Here is a 22163-nt window from a genome sequence, read left to right as displayed (position 1 = left end):
GACTCCAATACTTTGGCCACCTCATGAGAAGAGAAGACTCCCTGGAAAAGACCCTGATGTTGGGAAAGATGGAGGGCACAAGGAGAAGGGGACAACAGAGGACGAGATGGTTGGACAGTGTTCTCGAAGCTACTAACATGAGTCTGACCAAACTGCGGGAGGCAGTAGAAGACAGGAGTGCCTGGCGTGCTCTGGTCCATGGGGTCACGAAGAGTCGGACATGACTAAACGACTAAACAACAACAAAAACAACTTAGCAGGACTGGCTTCTAAGTAAACCTATGCAGGATTGTGCTTTAAATCGCACTGTGAATTTGTATGTGTGCCAGAAAACAAGTGATGGTTCAGATAATTTGCCTTTCCAGTACACAAAAGCCAAACGTCTTCTCTGAAGGCATTGCCACAGATCTGTCAGCCTCAGATCTGTGGATTCTTAGCAGGCACACTTGAAGCAAAGCTGAACGGTACCAAGGTGAGAGTTAAAAGAGTAAGAAGAGTTAATTCTATTCTGTTGGTTGCCAGCCAGGATTCAGTGACAAAACGTTGCAAGGTAGTTCTAGAGAGCAGTGTTCATCTGAGCATATGCAAAGTGCTCACCATTTATCACCCGGTAAGCACTGCTTGTTCCAAATATGCCAGAGGGCAAGAGGAAAAGGCTTCAGCCTTGCACCTCCTTCTTTTTATGCTGTGAATGATTTAATCTGGAAGAGCTCCAGGGCCATCTCTGCTTAAGTCACAAACTCTCAGCTTCAGTCGCCCCCCCCCCCCAGCTGCAAAATGTGAATAAGAATAAAGACCTACCTCAGAGCGGTTCCAATACAATAAAAACTGAGAAGCACTTTGGAAAATCCAAAAGTATAATTAAAATTAGCAGTTCTTCCTCTATAGTTTTGCTACAGTACTGTTCAACAGTGCAATCCTAACAATGTCTACTCAGCAATGCATCCTATTGAATTCAGTAGGGCTTACTCCCAGAGCCTATCTTTGCATTCTAGTTATTATAATTATTTTAAAAAAAGAAGAGTCCAGAACTCACATTTTTGCCAGTGCATATTCTGGGGCAGGAGGGGGTCCTTTCCACCCCTCTTGGGCTTATTAGCTGCTCTTTGCACCTTGATGTGATAACAGGCCGTCAAGATGTTCCTTTCAGCTTTTTTTTTAAAGACCAGGTTCCCGCTGAACGGCGTGACGATGTCACATCCTCTAACCACAAGCACTTAAAAAAAAATCCCTCCCTTTTGCACAGTGCTGTTCTTCACCACAACATACAGTTCCTCCAAAGTTACTGTAATGTGAAAGATGTTGGGCACAAACGGCACAAATTTCTTATCTGAGCGTTAAAAACAACAATCACCCCACACAAAGAACTTCGCATATTTTAAGCCTAATAAAGTGAGCTGTTATTTATGGGAGGAAGGCACTGTTGTAGGATTCTTAAGGCCAGTCAACCCTTTTATTAGGGGAACTTCAGACCCAGGAACTAAATGTGGCCCTCTGGACCTCTCTGTCTGGTCCTCGGAATGCTCCCCTGGCCACACCCACTTTCCCTAGGCAACATATCCCACAGGCCCTGCTGTGTGGTCTGAGTGCTTTTTGCCTGACTGGAAAGTATCCTTGAACTCTGATAAAGCATTTTGCTTGTCTGAATGGAGGATAGTGTCGAAACTAGTCTGTAGTACAAGACTAAAATTTACATAGGTCACTCCACCCACTTTTGCCTCTGGCTCCACCCACCAGTCGGATGTGGCCCTTGGAAGCTTGCCCAGAAGGGAATGTGGCCCTCTGACTGAACCCATCACTTAGATAACCTTGTGAGTGCCTGTTCACAAAGTGGAAATTAGCCGGGTGAGTCATGAGGAGCCCGTCCGCTCATATTCTGATGTGAGCTAGGGGATTTGGGTGAAGAATTGCAGCTCAGAAGTGGCTGCTCCTTTGAGTGCATCAGCTCCTGGGTTCAGTCCTTGGTGATTCCAGTAAAAAAGGACCAGGCGACAGGACCTTGCCTGAGACCCTGCCAGGCAGTGGACAAAATCTGATGCTGGAGACTGGGTCTGTTTTAAGGTAGCTTCCAGGATACTTTAAATTCTCTGCTAAAACCAGTTGGCGGTTCTCCTCATTTATTTACACCAAATGAAGGACTTGTCTCAGTAACAATTCTCAATAATGTAAAAAGAAAGGTGGCTGGTGCTCATGTGTGCACCCTCTCTCCAGTTTCTTTACAAGAATCTGAAGTCCCTGGGGTCCCTATGTCAGAAATTGGGAGGAAACACCTGTAAGACTGTCATGCCTCATCGGACAAAGGCGACCGATTCCTTTCGGGTTCATGCATGTGAAAATATAACATTTCCTATAAGGGTCAGAGCACGGTTAGTCATTTTAAAATCAAAAATGCCACTTTAAAGTGGATAAAGACTGACAGATGAAACAGCCCCAGCCGTTTCAGTGAAGTCTTGTTTTTAGAACATCAGGGCAGCCTGGCTGCTGGAGCAGACCAAAGGCCTATCTAGATAGCAGCCTGTTTTTGACAGTGGCTGACCAGATGCCCGAAATGCAAAGCCCATGGGCAGGAGATGAGCCTAAGAGCCCCTTCTTTCTGGAGGTGGTCTAGAGGAGAAATTCAATTCAGTTCGCATTTAAAAGTGAACCTGCCAAATTCTCGCTTTCCGAACCAAAACACAGCCGTCTTTCAAAATCTGTTCTTCTCTGAATTCTGCAGCGCAGTTCTCCAGCTACATAATGTGTACAGAAATTAATATATAGGGGTAAAAAGAGTGCATAAAATGTGCATATTAGTGAAATATAAGCCTTGGGGTTGTAAGTTCTGCTCAGAGTAAACCCACCTAAATTAATGAGCTTAAATTAGTCATGACCAAGAATGACTATGAGTCTCCTTAGAGTAGGAGCAGCATTTGAAAGAGGCCCTGGGAGTGTTGACACTGGGCATTCCATGTTTGCTGTTGCAAAATGGTGATTGACAGCCATTGATGGGGTCCATTCCAAAGTGCCACCAGTGAGAAGACATGCCCAGGGAGGGGAGGGGAGGTGGGTGACTGGCGGCCGTAGAAACATTCTTCAGTAGATGCAACACAAGGGGGTGAAGCAATGCCAAGCAATGGTTCAGGTTGTTGCAGCTCCAAGCTGTGAGTCCACTCAGGGAACAATTCAAAGTGTTGGTGCTGACCTTGAAAGCCCTAAACGGCCTCGGTCCTGTATACCTGAAGGAGCGTCTCCACCCCCATCGTTCAGCCCGAACACTGAGGTCCAGCTCCAAGGGCCTTCTGGCGGTTCCCTCACTGTGAGAAGTGAGGTTACAGGGAACCAGGCAGAGGGCCTTCTCGGCGGTGGCACCTGCCCTGTGGAATGCCCTCCCATCAGATGTCAAGGAAATAAGCAACTATCCTACTTTTAGAAGACATCTGAAGACAGCCCTGTTTAGGGAAGTTTTTTATGTTTAATTCTGTATTGTATTTTTAATATTTGATTGGGAGCTGCCCAGAGTGGCTGGGGCAGCCCAGTCAGATGGGGGGGGGTATAAAATTATTTATTATTTTTATTAATAATAATTTTAATTATTATTATTATTATTATTATTATTAAACACTGGATTTAGGGTGGCGGAGGCGGTTCCTCCACACAGGGCACCAATCCGAGAGGGCACAAAATAACAACAGCAACAGCAACAATAACAATAATATCTATATTTATACAGTACTTATTGAGAAGATTCATAAAAAAGCAACTGGACAAAATTGAATTACTGTAAAAATAAGAAATATTGGAGCCCCCCCCCCAATTTTGTCCTCACTCAAGGTGTCATATTACCAAAGCCCCCCCCCCCCGACTCAGGTCTGGCACCGGCACCATTTTCTGTAGTGAAGCAAATCTTTAACTGGTCAGTCTCTAGATGGGATATTGGTGGGCAACCGGCCCTGAGTTCCATACAAGAGAGGATATGCAAATGTAATGAAATAAATGAGTAGTCATGCAGCACAAACCTACGCCTGCTTCATTAGAAACCAGCCCCCCCCCCGTGTTTGGTGGGTGTTACTCGCAGGAAAGTGTGCATAGGGATTGCAGTCTTGGTCCGTTCATTGGTGCCCTTGACTGAAGTGATGGCTTTCACCGCAGCTCGAGAGAGTCTTACAACTGACAAATGTAAATAATGCCAAACTCCTCGTGGTATTTCATTAACAAGTCTGAGTGCATTTGAAGATGAATGGGAAGACATCAGTTTGACTAACAAAATAGTATTGTTTTTATAAAGATCGCTTCGTTACCAGGTTATGACCAATTTGAATGTTAAATCTCATATAGAGGCTAATATTCCGGCTTCTGCACATGTATGCAGAAACGTGCCTTTATTTAATAATACCTTTTTCTCCAAGGAGCTTTTTCTCACAACCCTGTGAGGTACGTTAGGCTGAGAGGACAGTGACTGGCTCAAGGTCACCCAACAAGCTTCATGGCTGAGTAGGAATTTGAATCCTGGACTCTCAGGTCCTTTTCAGACACTGTAACTGCTACACTAACACACTGACCCTACACTATGTGTGCTTTTAACTCTTGTGTGTCCATTGATGATTTCAATTTATTAAGATTTGTATACTGCTTAGTTTAAAAAAAATGAAGTTTACATAAAATAAACAATTACATAAATTGGGATAAAATCAGAGATAAAACAATAATAAAAAGACCAAAATAAAGATAAAATCTATCATCTATCTATCTATCTATCTATCTATCATCTATCTATCTATCATCTATCTGTCTGTCTGTCTATCTATCTGCCTAATGTTGTTGTTGTTTAGTCGTTTAGTCGTGTCGGACTCTTCGTGACCCCATGGTCCAGAGCACGCCAGGCACTCCTGTCTTCCACTGCCTCCCGCAGTTTGGTCAAGCTCATGTTAGTAGCTTCGAGAACACTGTCCAACCATCTCGTCCTCTGTTGTCCCCTTCTCCTTGTGCCCTCCATCTTTCCCAACATCAGGGTCTTTTCCAGGGAGTCTTCTCTTCTCATGAGGTGGCCAAAGTATTGGAGCCTCAGCTTCACAATCTGTCCTTCCAGTGAGCACTCAGGGCTAATTTCCTTCAGAATGGATAGGTTTGATCTTCTTGCAGTCCACGGGACTCTCAAGAGTCTCCTCCAGCACCAGAATTCAAAATATCTATCTAATACCAAGCACCAAATTTCATATCCCAAACAGATCAGAGATGGATGAAAAGGAATTTTTATGCATGTGAGGCTCCAAAACTGGGGCATTTTCTTAGAGATGGTGTATGGGTTTTTTCCTTTGTGCCCCCACAAAAAGCCACTTTAGAAAGTCAGAGGAAATGCAAAATCTGTGTGTGTTATGGTGCGTGGGAGGTCCTGTTCAAAGAGAAAACTCAAAAGCTCATCCCAGGCACCCTTTAGGGTTTGGGGTGGATAAATTTGTCTGCTTCCATTTCTCCTTTGCCAATCTTAAACTCAGTTTGCCCCAATTTGCCAACTTTCTTCTCTTGCACATTAAAATTCACGTGCACTTTGACATACTTCCCCCCTGAATATGTGCATTTTCACAAGCTAAATTCCCATATAGAATCTGTACATTATTTTCAGAAATACACACCTGTTTGTGTACCACCTTTATTCCCTGTCTGCATCTTTATTGGATTTGAAATCTTTTGTTAAAATATGAAATTGCTTTAGTATATATGGAATTTATATATGGAATTGTCATAGCAGCTTTTAATAACATCAGTATATTTTATAGGAAATGATTTCAAGTGGAATGAAAATAGATTATATATGCCTTGGAGAACTGGCACCACAACCCCACACCCCAAGAAGGGTGAATTCCCATCAGACCAAAAAGAAGACTCAAGACAAATAATATCATGCACCAAATCATATGCACAATATTTTATTCAAGTTGGCACCCCTGGCCAATAGCTCCATTTTGGTTCTGGAATTAAACTGCTGGTTAGGTTTGTATTAAAATGCCAAATGGACAACTTTTCCCCCATTCCTGCTTCAGGAAGACCTTTGAATCCTGGATGAGATACTGTATATATCATCAATAGTGTTGAAATGATGGCTGTAGTTCAGTTTGGACTCTTCTAGTGCACTTTGGAAAGGAGGAAGTTTGCAAAGGGCATGTTATCTGCAGCAGCACAAAGCAGTCCATGCTTCTTCTTCTTTTCTGGCAGCTGACGGTCAGTCATCCATTTCTATGCTGTAAACACAGCGATAAGATAAGCCCTGAGGTAGAATGCTAAACAGAACGTCTCCCCACCCCACAAACACAGGCCTGTAACCGCTCTGCAACGCTCATTTAAAAAAGAAAAGGGAAAAAATGTTTGATGGAACAGGAACTAAAAGTTTGCTCTTCTCTCCCATGAAAGGAACACTGGCTCCCCTCAAATGCATTAGGGGTTTATCCGATGTTTGGCAGAGAATATGGTCAAAATAAAAAAATTCCTTCCAGTAGCACCTTAAAGACCAACTAAGTTAGTTCTTGGTATGAGCTTTCGTGTGCATGCACACTTCTTCAGAGAAGAATGTGGTGCGAGAGATGAGACAGGCTGGTACACTTTGGAATTGGCTAGGCTGCTGCTCACATTGTGTGTTCAGAGCCAATGGTTCGTTGTCCACTTGACATCACACAAAACAGCTGCTGGCCGGAAGCAGCTTGAAATGGCAACGTGCCCTGGCTTACTCATGCTGGCAAGGCGTTTGTGTGCAGCACACTGTGTCGTCTCCTGAACCTCAAATACTGTTTCATGTTTCACACAGGTGCTGGGAGCACATACAACATTGAACGGGGCTTTATACCGCTCCCAGGCAGGGCTCTGTAGCAGGCCTAGAGCAAGCTGTCCCCTGGTGCTCCATTTACAGGGGGGCAGAGCAAGTCTAACCCCACCCATTAGCTTTTCAGGCATCCCCTTTGGCGACTGCAAGATGATGATGATGATGATGATCTGCTGCTCTGCCTTCAAACTTTTCTGGATTTTTACTTCCCAGTTTTGTGTGCAGAGAGAAAACACACCTCCAGATACATATTTAGAGAGAAAATGTGCACTTACCTGCACACTGATATTCTCTTATTAGAAGAATTTTAAAATGTGAAATAAATGTGGAAATGAAACAGAATTACAGTGGTGCCTCGCAAGATGAAATTAATCCGTTCCGCGAGTCTCTTCGGCTTGCGTTTTTTTCGTCTTGCGAAGCACGGCTATTAGCGGCTTAGTGGCTTAGCGGCTATTAACGGCTTAGCGGCTTTAAGAAAAAGGAAACAAATTCGCAAGAACTCGCAAGACGTTTCGTCTTGTGAAGCAAGCCCATAGGGAAATTTGTCTTGTGGAACGACTCAAAAAACAGAAAACTCTTTCGTCTTGCACATTTTTCGTCTTGCGAGGCATTTGTCTTGCGAGGTACCACTGTATGGATTAAAAACAAACATTGTCCAGGCCAGAAATATTAATTCATCCTTCATACAAGGCCAGCCTATTTGTCCTTCGAACCTAGTACTGTTGACTCTGAATGACAACAGTCTTCTCAGGATCTTTCCCATCACTTGCTGCCTGGTTCATTTAGTGCTGATGCTAGAATTTGAGCCTGAGACCCCCCCCCCGTGCCTTGCCATTGAGTTGTGGTCTCATCCAGGTGCAGACAAGGTGGTGAAATAGTGCCACAAAACCACTCTCCTGACACTATCATTGCTGCCACGTATTTGGATAATGTGGTGTTGACATAAAGCAGCAACAAGGTCAGGGCTGCACAGGTACCACATTTTGATTTGTTTTAATTTGATTTCGACCATTGTAACCCACCTTTCCAACAACAATGTTGAGCTCAAAGCAGCATCAAGAATTAGCAAACATAGCATTCACTATCATCATATCGAAAACATCCGTCTGTCTCGGGAGGCACTGGAAAAGTGCACCTTTGGGGGTTAAGTCAAACTGTCAGAGAGTTACAGCGACCTGTATAAGGCAAAAAAACAAAAAAACAACCCCCCCCCCACAAATTCAGCAGACGATTCATGCAATTCATTGCAAATGCATAGTGATTCGAAATATGGTGGTACCTCGGGTTACAAACACCTCAGGTTACAAACTCCGCTAACCCAGAAGTAGTACCTCGGGTTACGAACTTTGCCCCAAGATGAGAACGGAAATTGCCCGGCGGTGGCGGCAGCAGGAGGCCCAATTAGCAAAAGCGCGCCTCAGGTTAAGAACAGTTTGGGGTTAAGAACGGACCTCCAGAACGAATTACCGTATTTTTTGCACCATAACACTCACTTTTTTCCTCCTAGAAAGTAAGGGGAAATGTCTGTGCGTGTTATGGAGCGAATGCCTGCGGGTGGCAGGGGGATCTGCTGCAGTCGTGAGCAGAGGATCCATGGTTCCCCTTCCTTCCCTCCTCCATGGTTACAAAGCATGGATCCACATGGATCCTCAGGATTTTTGCATTGGGCTACTCCAAACTCACTGTCAGATCACATGTCTGTGGCCACAGCATGAACCACAAAAATCATATATCCACTATTTCGTTTAGAATATTTTTTTTCTTGTTTTCCTCTTCTAAAAACTACATGCGTGTTATGGTCTGGTGCGTGTTATAGAGCGAAAAATACGGTAAGTTCGTAACCCGAGGTACCACTGTATCAGAAATGGCTGCTGAGCAGCAGCCCTCTGCATCAGGTGACAACCTCCCTTTGGGAAGGGGCTTCTTCACTCCCAGGCTGGAGGACCTTTCATAGTTTTCCAGCTTGACTTCTTTTTCGCCCTCAGAAAGGGAAGTGATCACTTCTATGTTGTTTTCGGAGGGATGGGGAAACAGGCTCCACAGAAGATCCAGATTGGCGCCATCAGAGTCCTTACAGAGCCCTGACTTTGGTTGCCCCCTCCCTAGGGTGGCTCTGCAACGTTGTCCCACCTCATCAGGTGCCCCTCATCCCTTCTGCTCAATATATGCTGTTTATCAGTTAAATATTCCCTTTACTCTGCGGAGGGTTGAAAACATTATGTTGAACTTAAAACTGGTAACGCTCTGAGATGTGTCTGCGTAAGAGAAAGTCTTTGTGTGAGAGAATGTGTTTTTTGGGGGGGAGGGAGAAGAAGGCTTCTGTTTTATTTCCACACCAGCACTAAATTTTGGAATCTTCCCTCCCTCTGACTTAGGAATGAAACAGCCAAAGTCAATTTGTAGCTTTGGTGAAAATTCAATTTCTGGCCACTCCCTCAGTGGAAGGAGAGGTGCAGACAGCTGAGAATTAATGTCTCCTGTTGGAATGGGATTTCTCTCCCTCATGAAAATGAAGCCACTTATCGGGCCAGCTGGTTTAAAAAATAATATGCAAACCTCTGTGTTACACAGAACTCTTCAGCAGGATAGATGGAAAAGCTGAAAATGAAAAATTAAAAGCTGCACAATCCAATGCAAGTCTCCCTGCTTTCGATGGTGCTTACTGTCCCGGTAAGTGTGTGCTTTGGACAGCAGCCTCCAGTGCTTCATTGCATGTGGAAAAAGTCAGATACAGTATTCAAACATCCCAGCTGTCATTTACCGTTCATTGTAACACCTTTGGAGGTTGATTGTATTCTTATTACAAGTTAGCAAAGACGTCGGTTAAGAGCTGAGATAATAGGCAATGTCTTTCTTTAAAAAGGAGCAATGCTGTGGACAGGTGTCTATTTCTACAACAAGCACATGTCCAAATATGGAAAAACATTACTCTCTTTTTTTGATGATGTTACTCTCTGTACAACAATGGTGCCTTGGGAAGAGGAGGAGGAGGAGGAGGAATACTGGAGTGCTTAGTTAATTAAGGCTGTAATCCCATAGTCCCCTACCTGGGAGCAAGTCCCTTCAAACTACGTCTGGCTTACTTATGAGTAGACGTGGATTATGTCAAAGCTCCAGTCTATGAACTTGATGGACCACTGATCTGATTTGGTGCAAGGCAGTTTCCTATGCTCTTATTCTGTCTCTATAACCAAATTTATGCAGATGCAATTAACTGGCCCCTTAATCATCTCGATGTTGGGAACCTGAAGTGTGATACCCATGTAAGTGGAAGTTCCAGTCACCACACAGAGGCACCAAAATAAGGTTCAAAAAAGTTTACTGCTGCAGAAGATCAGGCTTCACTAATACCATTCCAGATGTTTATATACACATACAGCTTGTAGGCTTTGCAGATACAGATACGGATATATGCAAGCAGAAAGTATATCTGTTGCTTCTAGCAATTCAAGACATAACACAGACTCCGACTCACAGACAGACTCGCGGACTGACTAATAAGCCGACATGCCTTAATCATTTATATAGGCCGTTGCCATAGCAACTTGCTTGGCTGACCTTATACCTGTTGGCTTGTCTCATACATGGGGTGATTTGTGCCCATGAAAGAAATTAACCCCTCTCTCCATGTCCAGCTCCTCTAACAACCAACACATATGATCAATCAAAGAAGATTTCTTTAATTGGATGACTGGTACCCCTTATAACAACAGCAACAAATGAGTACCGTAATCATTTTTACCGCCCAAAGTCTTTGCAAGTCTTAAGAAATCTTGTTCTTTATGTTGCTATGAAACTACCATTTTCTCACACCATCTCCAGGTTTATGTAGGGGACAGAAAAAGCTGTTCTTCCTTTCTTTCTTTTAGTTTTCTAGAGTAATATGCTCCCCCCCCCATGCCCCCAATCATGGTTAATGCTATGGCACATTAGGGATTTGCCACCTTAACCATTCAATGACTGTCTGTTAGCAGAGTGAGGAAAGTCAAGAATTTTACGTCAGCGTATCTCAGTTTGTTTCAAAACACATCCTTTCCCCCCACATGTTTCTACAGGAGCAAGGCATTTACTTTGTTTCCATGGCAGGGAACAATTTTTATTTTTAGAAAGAAAGAAAGAAAGAAAGAAAGAAAGAAAGAAAGAAAGAAAGAAAGAAAGAAAGAAAGTTATATACATCTCCTTTCTGGAAATAGATAGTCTTTAAATGCACAGAGGCGAATATACAGAAGCAAGACGCATTACTGAAGGCCGTGTAGGGAAGTTTTTAATGTCTGATGTTTTATTATGCTTTTATATTTGTTGGAAGCTGCCCAGGGTGGCTGAGGCAATCAATCAATCATTCATTCAATCAATCAATCAATCAATCAATCAATCAATAATAAATTTAGCTGCTGCACATGGCCAACCTAAGACATTTGCTGTTTGCAGCAAAATAAAACATGGAAGCTCCATTCCACGGATGAGACTGGAAGTTGAATCTGATGTTAATATTGGCAATTGGACACTGTCCTCCATTGCCCCTGATGGTATTAGGCTAGCTAAGGAAATTCAGGATAGGCTCTATGGCATATACAGCTCTGACCTCCAGCACCTTGCCATCACTCCAGCATCTGCTACCTCACTCTGCCTAACGGTAGGGTCGGCCCCACTGCTGATTTTGTACCACCTGAAATTTCTGAGTAGTCTTCCTAGTGTGTGCATGAGACTTTTCCACACATCCTTCTAAATTGCACATTCATGGTCATTTGTGCTTGTGATACTATCGGAGCATTAGCACCTGATTGTGCTTGTGAAAGTTTGGGTGCTGTTCAGTTCCAATAAGTGCATATCCTGTAACCCGTTGAAATCCCATAATTTTTTATACCGCAACTCTTCTGGGTTTTGGTTTTTTTTGTCCTGCTTTTCATTTGTGCTATAACCTCTCTGGACAGCAATAAAGCAGTAACGTCAGGGAATCAAAACAACCTGAAGCAGAATAAATCAAATATATAAAAGGATGTCACATAGAGGAGGGAGAAAAGTTGTTTTCTGCTGCTCCAGAGAAGCGGACACGGAGCAATGGATCCAAACTATAAGAAAGAAGATTCCACCTAAACATTAGGAAGAACTTCCTGACAGTAAGAGCTGTTTGACAGTGGAATTTGCTGCCAAGGAGTGTGGTGGAGTCTCCTACTTTGGAGGTCTTTAAGCAGAGGCTTGACAACCATATGTCAGGAGTGCTCTGATGGTGCTTCCTGCTTGGCAGGGGGTTGGACTCGATGGCCCTTGTGGTCTCTTCCAACTCTATGATTCTATGATTCTATGAACTCCATCGCTAATGCACTCTTACTGTTGTTAAGAGCATGTTGCAGAATCTGCCTGTGAGAAAACACCAGGCTAGAGGGGCCTTATATGTCTAGCAAGCTGCTTTCCTTCATCCGGCCTACTTACCTGGCTTCCATGCAAACTTCCTCCTGTCCTCTCCCCAGAAAGTGATGGATGATTCACCTCTTCAAATGGAGGGAGTGCGGAAGAATGCATTGCGTGAGAAACTTTGCATAATGCTCTGGCATCTTTGGCAAGAGGAAGCAGCATCCAGGGCTCACACCAATTCATCAGCAGTAATAATCATGCTTTTTTTTTTTTAAAAAAAGGAGCAAACCCATTGTGAGGGTCAGAACGCCAAGGTGTTCCCACAGGGCGAATAAATACCTAGTAGAGATTGCAATTATTTGCTCTTTGAATTGCAGCAGATCTGCATACCATAATAAGACAAGGTTCATAAAGCCTTCGGCAGTTTCAGAAGTGGCGTTTCATGCAGCATCGAGAAGGAGCTGTTAAAGAAAGAAAAGTCCTCCTCTGCTTCGGCAGACACAGAATGAATTGTTTGGGTTCTGAGCATCCTGGCCTCGCCTAAGCTGCTTTGGTTTTTTGCGGGGTGGGGAAGATTTTTGCCATCTTTGTTTCTATTTCTTTGGTATTTTTCTTGATTTACAAACGTATCCATGCAGTGCTGAGGGCCAGAATCCTTTTGGTAGCAGGATTCCAATGGCCTCAAGATCACACCGAACCTCTCTTCTTAGCTTTTGCCTTCCACCCCCAAGAGAGCTCAGGACTGCAAGAACTCAAGGACCGCCTCTCCCTGTATGAACCAACCCAGATTCTGCAACCATCATCTGAGACCCTTCTTCCTGTGCCCCCTCTGTGAGAGGCTTGGAGGGTGGCAACACGAGAGTGGCAACACGAGAACAGGCCTTTTTTGTGGTGGCTCCCCAACTGTGGACTGATCTCCCCAGGGACCTGGCACCTTTGTAACATATCTGTAGGTTCCAGGGGAAAACGTCCCTCTTCTTATTAGCCTTTGGCTAATAAACAACCTATGGACTTTTAAACTGTTTGGGGCGGGGCGGGGGGAATATCATTTTCGTTTGTTACCATGCTACGCATTTTTGTGTTTTTTATATTGTAAATCCCCCTGCGATCCTCAGGTGAGGGGCAGTATAGAAACGTAATAAATAAATAATTTAAATGCTAAAGTATTTGGCAAAAAAACCAAAGGCTGCACTGTTTCTTGGGATGAATCTGCCACCTGCTGGCCATCTCTTCCCTTGACTTCACAGTCAGGAATGTGAGGCTGGCTGGCTGGCCCAACTGCACAGGGTGTTGCTCTTGGTGGCACCGAACTCAAGAAACCCCTGGCCGCTGGATCAGGCCCAAGGTCCAATTAGTCCAGCATCCTGTTTTCACAGTAGCCAACCAGATGCCTCAGGGAAGTCTGGCAGCAGGATTCCTGAGCACGATAATCATCTCTTTGCTTGCGATTCTTCGTTTCTGGTATTCAGAAGCCATTGAGAAAGATAGCCATTGTGGCTAGTAGCTGATGACTGACTTTGACTGACCATCTGGTTGGCTAGATGGTCCATTGGCCTGATCCATCAGCGGATCCCAGTGCCTTTTGGCTAGCGGAAGAGGTGGTGGGGCACCCGGGGGGGGGGGAACCACCTTGAGGTCTTCCTCTGTCCAAGGTGGCTATTTCACCCTGCCTCATGGATGAGCTGACCCAACTCCCTCATGAAGTTGCTGTTCCCCTGCAGGGCGCCATTGAGAAATCTTGACCATGCCTTCTAGGGTCAATATGTGACTGAGCCGATCCTGCAACATTGCCTCCCAGGATTAATACCAAACTCAAGACTTTTGGGTTACTCAGACCCCATCTGCAGTTGCCAGCTTCAGATACAGCTCCTCTAGCCTGTTATGCAGACTTTAGCGGGTGGCGATGTTCAAAAGATTTCTGCAGATCAAGTTGTCATGTTTAAGAAGTCACAGCAGCCGTGTCCAGGCCAGTTGTTCCCCCCCCCCCCGTTAAGCCGGCTGCCTTATCTATTGCTTCCAGGTCGTTCTTTCCGGTTTCTTTCTGTCTGATTTTGTTGTTGTTGTTGTTGCTGCTGCTGCTGCTGTTTCTATCTCTGTCTTTACTGGCAATGTGGAGCGCAAGTTCTGATTTCAGTAGTGAAAACTTGGGGGCAGGGGCTGCGGGGGAAGAGAGAAAGATATTTTAGTAGAAAGGGTACATCTTTCAGTACGACCCAAAAGACCTCTGGAATCATTCAAGGTTAAATTGCAAATGAACAAAAAGAGCAACAACAAAAAAAGGAGTGCATTTTTTAAGAAGACTCAATATAAGGCAGGGTTTTGTTTTGTTTTGTTTATACCTGAATAACTCAGCCTTTCATTCAGAACCATGAAGATTGGAGTTCTTTATTTTTAGATGCAGGACAATGGCCTAACAGCAGAGGACAAACCTTGCAAGCAGATGGTCAGATTCATTCCTTGGAGTCTCCAGGCATGGCTGGTAGAGAGCCTTTTCTGAAACCCTGGAAAACCTCTGTCAGTCAGTTTAGATGATTCAGAGCTAGATAGATCAGTGCTTTGACTCTGTTTCCTAAGAATCTCCTAAATATTGGGGTGTTTGCTTATGATACCACCACAGAAGAAACACACCTCTTTTCTTTCATACAGAGGAGGAAATGCCTCTGCTATGACATGGGAACGTATCTAAAAACAAATAGTCTATTGTTTTCATGGACATGTAAATTTATGCAGGGTTAATCAATCTATTTATCAATGAATCAAATGCAATTTATATGATGCATCCGTTATAGAATTCACCTGGCTGAGTGCAGAACAAGAAATCACCCCACGGAATTTTGAATGATATGGGTGAAATTGGATGTGCGTGGGAACGATGATGTTGCATTCATTAGGATTCTGTCCATTAAAAAAACCTGCAACAACCTTGTAAAATGAATTTGCCAGCCTTCTCAGCCTCGCAGGAAACCTGTGAGAAAGCTTTTTTTTTTTTACATATTATAGTTTGATGTGGGTACGCATGCTGGGAACGGCGCGGACAGAGAATTCACAAAAGCATCCAACCCTCTCTTGTGGAAGACCTCAGACCACAACTCTTCCAACTCACCCCGCCCCTCCAAGGCACTAAAGTGCTTTTCATTAAGTCTTGGTACCGTGTCTGCCAAAAAACCTTCAGGGGAAACAGTGATTCTTCATGCCCTCTCTGAAATACCCAAAGTCTTGGAATGACCCCAAAGTATGAATCTGTTGAGGGTAAACTTTTTAAAAAAGAAAAGGTGCTATCCCAGGGACAGAGTGCTGTGCCCGTTAAAGATTTAGAGCTGCCCTGCCTGTTTAGGAGGAAGATTTGCAACAAAGGCTGTCATTGAATGCTTTGTAGAACCTGAGCCCTCGGAGAAACCTTCGCTGACTGGGTGTCCCGTTCGGCATAGCTGTGTGTAGCCCACACCCCTTGGAGGGCACCAGGTTGGCAACGTCTGCCTTAAACTTTCTCCAGATTTGAATGTTGGCAATTCAGGCAGTGGCGTAGCATGGTAAGGGGGGCCCGTGGCCGCAGGGGCAAAATTCTGAAGGGGTGCAACCACAGGTGCTGGCTTCTGCAGGGATCCCCACTCCAGTGATGGCGAACAGGCACAGATGGAGGGAGGGAGGTGGTCAAGGGGCGACCCCAGTGCAACCCAGCCCAGTGCTCCTCTCTGCAGGCATCGGGAGGATTCGCCCATTAAGGGCCTCATCAGGCGGCTGAGCTCCCTCCGTGAGGGTGGGCAGATGGTGCAGTGTGGACTTGCTTGGCTCCAGTGGAGGGAGAACTCTGGTGGCATTGGCAACTTGCTTGTCCCGGGCTCTGGCAACCCACGCTATGAACTCAGGGTCCTACCAAAAGGGATGTGAACATGGCTGTGAGCAGAGTGGCCAGCTTCCAACAACCCACAGAACAACCTGTTGACACACCTACCAAGCAGAAGATGAGGTGGCCATGGCTGTTTCTCTCTCCAGAGGGCAGCAAGGTCCAAGCATCTCCTCAGTCCCCCAAGATCGGTAAATAGCCTGTTTGCCTCAGAAGTGCCACCACCCCCACATTGCATGAGGAAGTATAGGAGGGGATGTAGCAAAAGAATAGAGCATTTTCTTTTTGTGCATGTTCAATTCCTGGTATCTTCAGGTAGACCCCAGCCTGAAACCCTGGAGAGCTACTGCCAGTCAGTGCAGACAGTACTAGATGGACCATTGATCTGATGCAGTATAATGCAGCTTCCTCTATTTAAACCGGTTCTTTATTCGGGGTCATGAGGACTAGCACCTTACTTCACATTTAGGAGAAGGACCATCTGCTTTCAGGCACAAGGTTCCAGCTTCAATTCATGACATCTCCAGGTAGGGCTGGGAGGAAACCCTGCCTGAAACCTTGGACAGCTGCTGCCAGTCAGAGTAGACATTACTGCACCAGATGGACCATTGGTCTGGCTCAGTGTCAGGCAGCTTCCTATGTTCCTATGAGGTGTGCGTGTTTCTTCCCCAGCATTAGGGCAGACCAGGTGATTTTCAAAGGAAGAACGTTTTTTAAGCAGCTCTGATGTTTACCCAAAGGCAGGATTTCCATACTGGGCACTGCCCAGCACGGTTTGGATTACACGTTAAACAGTGTCACAATAATTCATGCTCCACAATCCAAAGTGTGGAGGTTTTTGCCGCACCCGGGTTCCCAGGAAGGTCAGATATGCCTGTTCAGAAATGTGAAATTAGCAAGTGGAGGAAAACTCATGCAGGCTGTGGGGGGAAAGATGCAAGATTTCCTTCTCCTGAGCACTGCTCTCAGCCAATCGAGTAGAGAGCTGGTGAAGTAGCATCATTTCTAACCACGGCTGTGAGTAATTTGGGTTTCTGCACATGTGCAGAATTCAGGGGCGCAATTCAGGGGTGCCGAAGAATTGATGCTTTTGAATTATGGTGCTGGAGGAGACTCTTGAGAGTCCCATGGACTGCAAGAAGATCAAACCTATCCATTCCGAAGGAAATCAGCCCTGAGTGCTCACTGGAAGGACAGATCCTGAAGCTGAGGCTCCAGTACTTTGGCCACCTCATGAGAAGAGAAGACTCCCTGGAAAAGACCCTGATGTTGGGAAAGATGGAGGGCACAAGGAGAAGGGGACGACAGAGGACGAGATGGTTGGACAGTGTTCTCGAAGCTACCAGCATGAGTTTGACCAAACTGCGGGAGGTAGTGGAAGACAGGAATGCCTGGCGTGCTCTGGTCCATGGGGTCACGAAGAGTCGGACATGACTAAATGACTAAGCAACAACAAAAAGGAGTTTTTTTCTTAAAGAGCCAGTGATCAAGGTTTGAAGTTTGGCAGTGCATGGGGCTCTGCCCAGGGCCATCTCAGGAGCTAGAAAATAGTGGCAGACTGTGAGGTAGAGCCAGGTTTAAATTCCCATGCAGTCTTGAAGCTCAGGGGGCAGCTTTCTGCCAGTTCTCAGCCTAACCTACCTCTGGTGATTGGGTGGAAAGATGCTGTATTTGGCGTGCCTTTTACGACCAGCCTACCAAATCCACACTTTCTGAACCAGTGCTCATTGAGGCACACGGCTCGTCTCCTTTGAAATGCGTACTTCTGCTAATTTTGGAATGCAGCTGTTCAGCCAAGGAATGTGTAGAAAAAATATAATAAATGCACACATCATTGAAAAGTATGCATGCAAAAACACATATATCCATGAAAACAGCACCCCAAAATTCATTCTATTAGGAGGAAATTGCTTGAAAAATGGACACGCACTCAGCAAAATTGTATGATACGCTCATATTACGAATGTTCACGTGGACTTAAAACTTGTTTGTTTGTTTGTCAATTTTACACAGAAATAGAACAAACTAAACTTAGCACTGGTAAAATATGAGAAAGTGAGAGAAACTGAAGTTGGCACATCTGCTCATCCATCTCCACCTCACAGTGTTCTTGCGATTGCCACATCCACATGTATATTTAAAGCATTTTTATGCCGCGGGTGGCGCTGTGGGTTAAACCACAGAGCCTAGGACTTGCCTAGGATCAGAAGGCTGGAGGTTCAAATCCCTGCGACGGGGTGAGCTCCCGTTGCTCGGTCTCTGCTCCTGCCAACCTAGGAGTTCGAAAGCATGTCAAAGTGCAAGTAGATAAATAGGTACCACTCCGGCGGGAAGGTAAACGGTGTTTCCGTGCGTTGCTCTGGTTTGCCAGAAGCGGCTTAGTCATGCTGGCCACATGACCCGGAAGCTGTACGCCGGCTCCCTCGGCCACTAAAGCGAGATGAGCACCGCAACCCCAGAGTCGGCCACGACTGGACCTAATGGTCAGGGGTCCCTTTACCTTTAAGAGCCACGGAGAATCCTGGGAACTGTAGTTTGTTAAGAGTGCTGGGAATTGTGCCTCTGTGGGGTCAGCTCTCTTAACAAGCTACAGTTCCCAGAATTCTTGCAGGCAGGGATGCCATGACTATTGAGTGTGTGGGTTGTGGTGGATGTGACCGGAAATGGGGAAGGCGAACCATCAAGCTCTTTGGAGGAAAAGTAGGATAATATCAGTAACAATAGCAACAATATTTTTGTTGCAATAATAAAAAAGTACAGCGGTACCTTGGGTTAAGTACTTAACTCATTCCGGCGGTCCGTTCTTAACGTGAAACTGTTCTTAACCTGAAGCACCGCTTTAGCTAATGGGGCCTCCTGCTGCCGCCGCGCCGCCGGACCACAATTTCTGTTCTCATCCTGAAGCAAAGTTCTTAACCTGAAGCACTATTTCTGGGTTAGTGGAGTCTGTAACCTGAAGCATATGTAACCTGAAGCATATGTAACCTGAGGTACCACTGTACTGAGACAGGATCCCTTCCAAGGGTATGGAGCCCTTTGCTGCTGCCTCATATTCAGCTAAGGGCTGCATTAAGCAAGCCGAACATTTTGCTAGCTCCTAGACAGGATGGGACATGTTTTATGGGGGCACCAAAGGTACTGTGTCCCGGTTGCTTTATCTGCCAGCTGCTCCCAAGGCATGAAAGGCGCCCAGCAATGAGTGCTCCTCGCCATAGCTCTCTGTTGACTTATGATTGGAATGTGATTCTCCAAGCCCTCAAAAGGCGGCTGTGGGTTCATAACTCCATTTGCAAATTCCAACCTCCCTCCTGCACTGTAAAAAAACTTTTTGTGTCTCATTTAAAACACAACCAGTTAAATATTTGAGTTCCAAAACACCGCTTTGACTGGGGCCAGTTCAAGACAGCTTGCTGTGCCTGCGTGAGGCTAGGCAGCAAACGGCGCCCCGTCCTCTAAAGCACCCAAGGGCGTAGCATAGCACCCAAGGGTGGTAAATTTTCGTTTTGTAGCTGTGAACCAGAATATCTCACAAGCTCCTCTCCCCACCCCCACCCCCCGTTGTAAAATACAAGGATAACTTAAATAATCAATAGTTATTTTCGCTAATGCGTGCATTTTTATGTTCATTTTACCCAAGTGTGTGCATTATTGTACAGTTTGCTTGGGTGGGGAATTGCATTGCAAAATTCAGATGCATGCGAATTCCTAAGGGTAGCTGTGTTTCCATTCATGTATTGTTTTAGAAAGTGAAAACTGGATAGGTGCGCCCTTAAATGGAAACTGAATTGAATTTCTCTCCATCCCTAGTAGAGGCTCACATTCCATTTGGCTGACCACTGTGAGAACAGGATGCTGGACTGGGCGGACTATTGGAGTGATCTAGTAGCTCTCACTGTGTGTGTGTGTTTATGTTCTTAAATTCACACCTACCCTGCATGCAAACACCTGGGGAGAGTCAGCGCCAGCTGCTTCAAGAATGGATGAAAACCTTTAAGCGTGGTTTTGCAAAAACCTTGAGTCCTCCCTGCTCAGCTCCATAGCTGGCAAAGAAGAGACTGAGAGGAGATATGACAGCCATCTTCAAATATCTAAAGGGCTGTCCCTATGGAGGGTGCAGCAAGCTTGTTTTCTCCCGCTGTGGAAACTAGGACCCAAACCAATGGATCCAAGTTGCAAGAAAGGAGATTCCAACTAAACAGGAGGAGGAACTTTCTGATTGTAAGAACTGTTTGACAGTGGAACGGTCTCCCTTGGGAGCTGATGGACTCTCCTTCCTTGGAGGTTTTTAAGCTGAGGTTGGATGGGCGTTTGCCATGTATCATCTAGCTGTGATTCCTGCATTGCAGGGGGTTGGTTTGGATGACCCTTGGGGTCCCTTTCAGCTCTACAGTTCTATGATTCTGCAATTCCTGCTTGAAGCTATTGTGTGAAAAATCAGATATACAATTTCTATCTAATCACAAATCATGCCTTTGGCTGCATTCTTCCCCCTCCATCATATATTTCATGGCCAAACGCAGTTGGCTGTGTTAGGCTGCAGACACAGGGCAAAAAGGAACCTGCCCCCGTGCTCCCCTGCCCAGCCAGCTGCCCCTAGCAAGCCTCTGATACCTGCCTTTCCATCTACTGCATTGAAAATATGGTAGATGTAAGGAAAAGAGGCCTTAATTGAGAGTGTCTTCATAGCTGTGATCTAGTATCTCTCGGACGCCCATTTTCTGCTCCTCTCTAGGTTGTGTTTAGGGATGGTGCCTTGCCACCCCACCCAAAAAAGGCTCTCCTGTCCCGTGGTTTGCACTTTCTTCCTTTTCTTTTATAGCAGTACAAACAAACTGCAGGTGCTGTGCATCTCCCTGTAAACCGCAAGAGCCAGAGTCCTGCCCTGGATACAAAAGGCCTTCATTGCAGACACTGGGTGACCCTGTTGTGTTTTTTCAGCCCATGATTAAAAGGGCAATTATTCACCCAGTGTTGATAGTTGGGGCAGCTTATTGATCAAATGCAAGAGACAACTTTGATGGAGGGAAGACTGAACTTCAAACTTGACCGCAGAATCTCCCTGAATTCAATGCGCCTTCATTTTTCTTTAGAATTGGGTGGACTTGCATGCAAATCATACCCTCCACGCTGAAATGACAAGGGGAGGGGGGCTGCTGCTGGGGGCTCTTGAACTGGAGGCAGCTGGTGGTATGGAGGTGGGTGAAACTGAGCAAAGTAAAGCACGATGCAGAACAAGATGGAGATACTGTGTGTGGAAAACATAGGAAGCTACCTTGGGTCCATCCAGGCCAGTGTTGTTTACACTTAACTGGCAGCAGTTCTTCAAGGTTTCAGGCAAAGGTCACTCTCAGCTCTAACTGGGAGACACCAGGGACTGAGCCTGGGACCATCTGCATCCAAAGCAGATGCTGTACCACTGAGCTACAGCCCTTAAGATCCAGGATTGGACCATTGGTCCATCCAGGTCAGCATCATCTACACTAACCAGCAGTGGCTGTCCAGGCTTTCAGGAAAGGTACATCCCCAGCTTTACTTGGGAGATGCCAAGGACTGGAGCTGGGATCTAAAGCAGATGATCTCCACTGAACTAGAGACCTTCTCTCAAGGCACAGGAACATAGGGAAGCTGTCAGACCATTGGTCCGTCTCACTTAGTATTGTCTACTGGGATGGACAGTGGCTCTCCCAGATTTCAGGCAGAGACCTCTCCCTGCCCTGCCAGTGCCATTGGGGAACGAACCTGTGATCTTCTCAAGAGAAAGCAGATGCTGAACCACTGAGATGTGGCCTTACCAACCACTGTAGACTGAAGTTTTTTTTTATTATTATTTAATTTTTATTGGAATTTTATTTACATCATAACATAAACCCCCAGCCCCCAACACACAAATCCACCCTCATTAAACGTGAACATAACATACACTGAGCATAACATACAACAATACAAAAAACCAAATAAAAGACTTCCTTTATCCTGTATCTGGCCTCCTTATTTACTTCTTATAAACTGTTTCCTTTATGAATAATTATTAAGATTTTTCAAATGATAACTTAAATATCCACAAATTCTCCTGCAGACATTAATCGAAACAAGTCCAGGTATGTATTTTAGGGCACTGTTTTGTGAATGTAGACTGAAGTTTTGAAACCATTCAGGATAAAGGGCACTGAGAGTTCT

At 45.2% G+C, this 22163-nt stretch overlaps 1 protein-coding gene across 1 annotated transcript in view; it reads right to left on the bottom strand.

The window, feature by feature from the left end:
• Window positions 1-1067, bottom strand: part of POU2AF1 (POU class 2 homeobox associating factor 1) — a 33046-nt gene extending 31979 nt beyond the window's left edge. The window contains exon 1 of the mRNA XM_081172751.1: window positions 1037-1067. Coding sequence (XP_081028877.1) covers window positions 1037-1052 — 16 coding nt within the window. The 5' untranslated portion in view covers window positions 1053-1067. The remainder of the gene's footprint in view (window positions 1-1036) is intronic.
• Window positions 1068-22163: the final 21096 nt, after the last annotated feature.

This window comes from Podarcis bocagei, assembly GCF_964188305.1.
Source record: "Podarcis bocagei genome assembly, chromosome: 15".
In the NCBI taxonomy this organism is placed as follows: Eukaryota; Metazoa; Chordata; class Lepidosauria; order Squamata; family Lacertidae; genus Podarcis; species Podarcis bocagei.
Note: the sequence above shows the minus strand (reverse complement) of the source record. Positions and strands in the feature narration are given on the sequence as shown.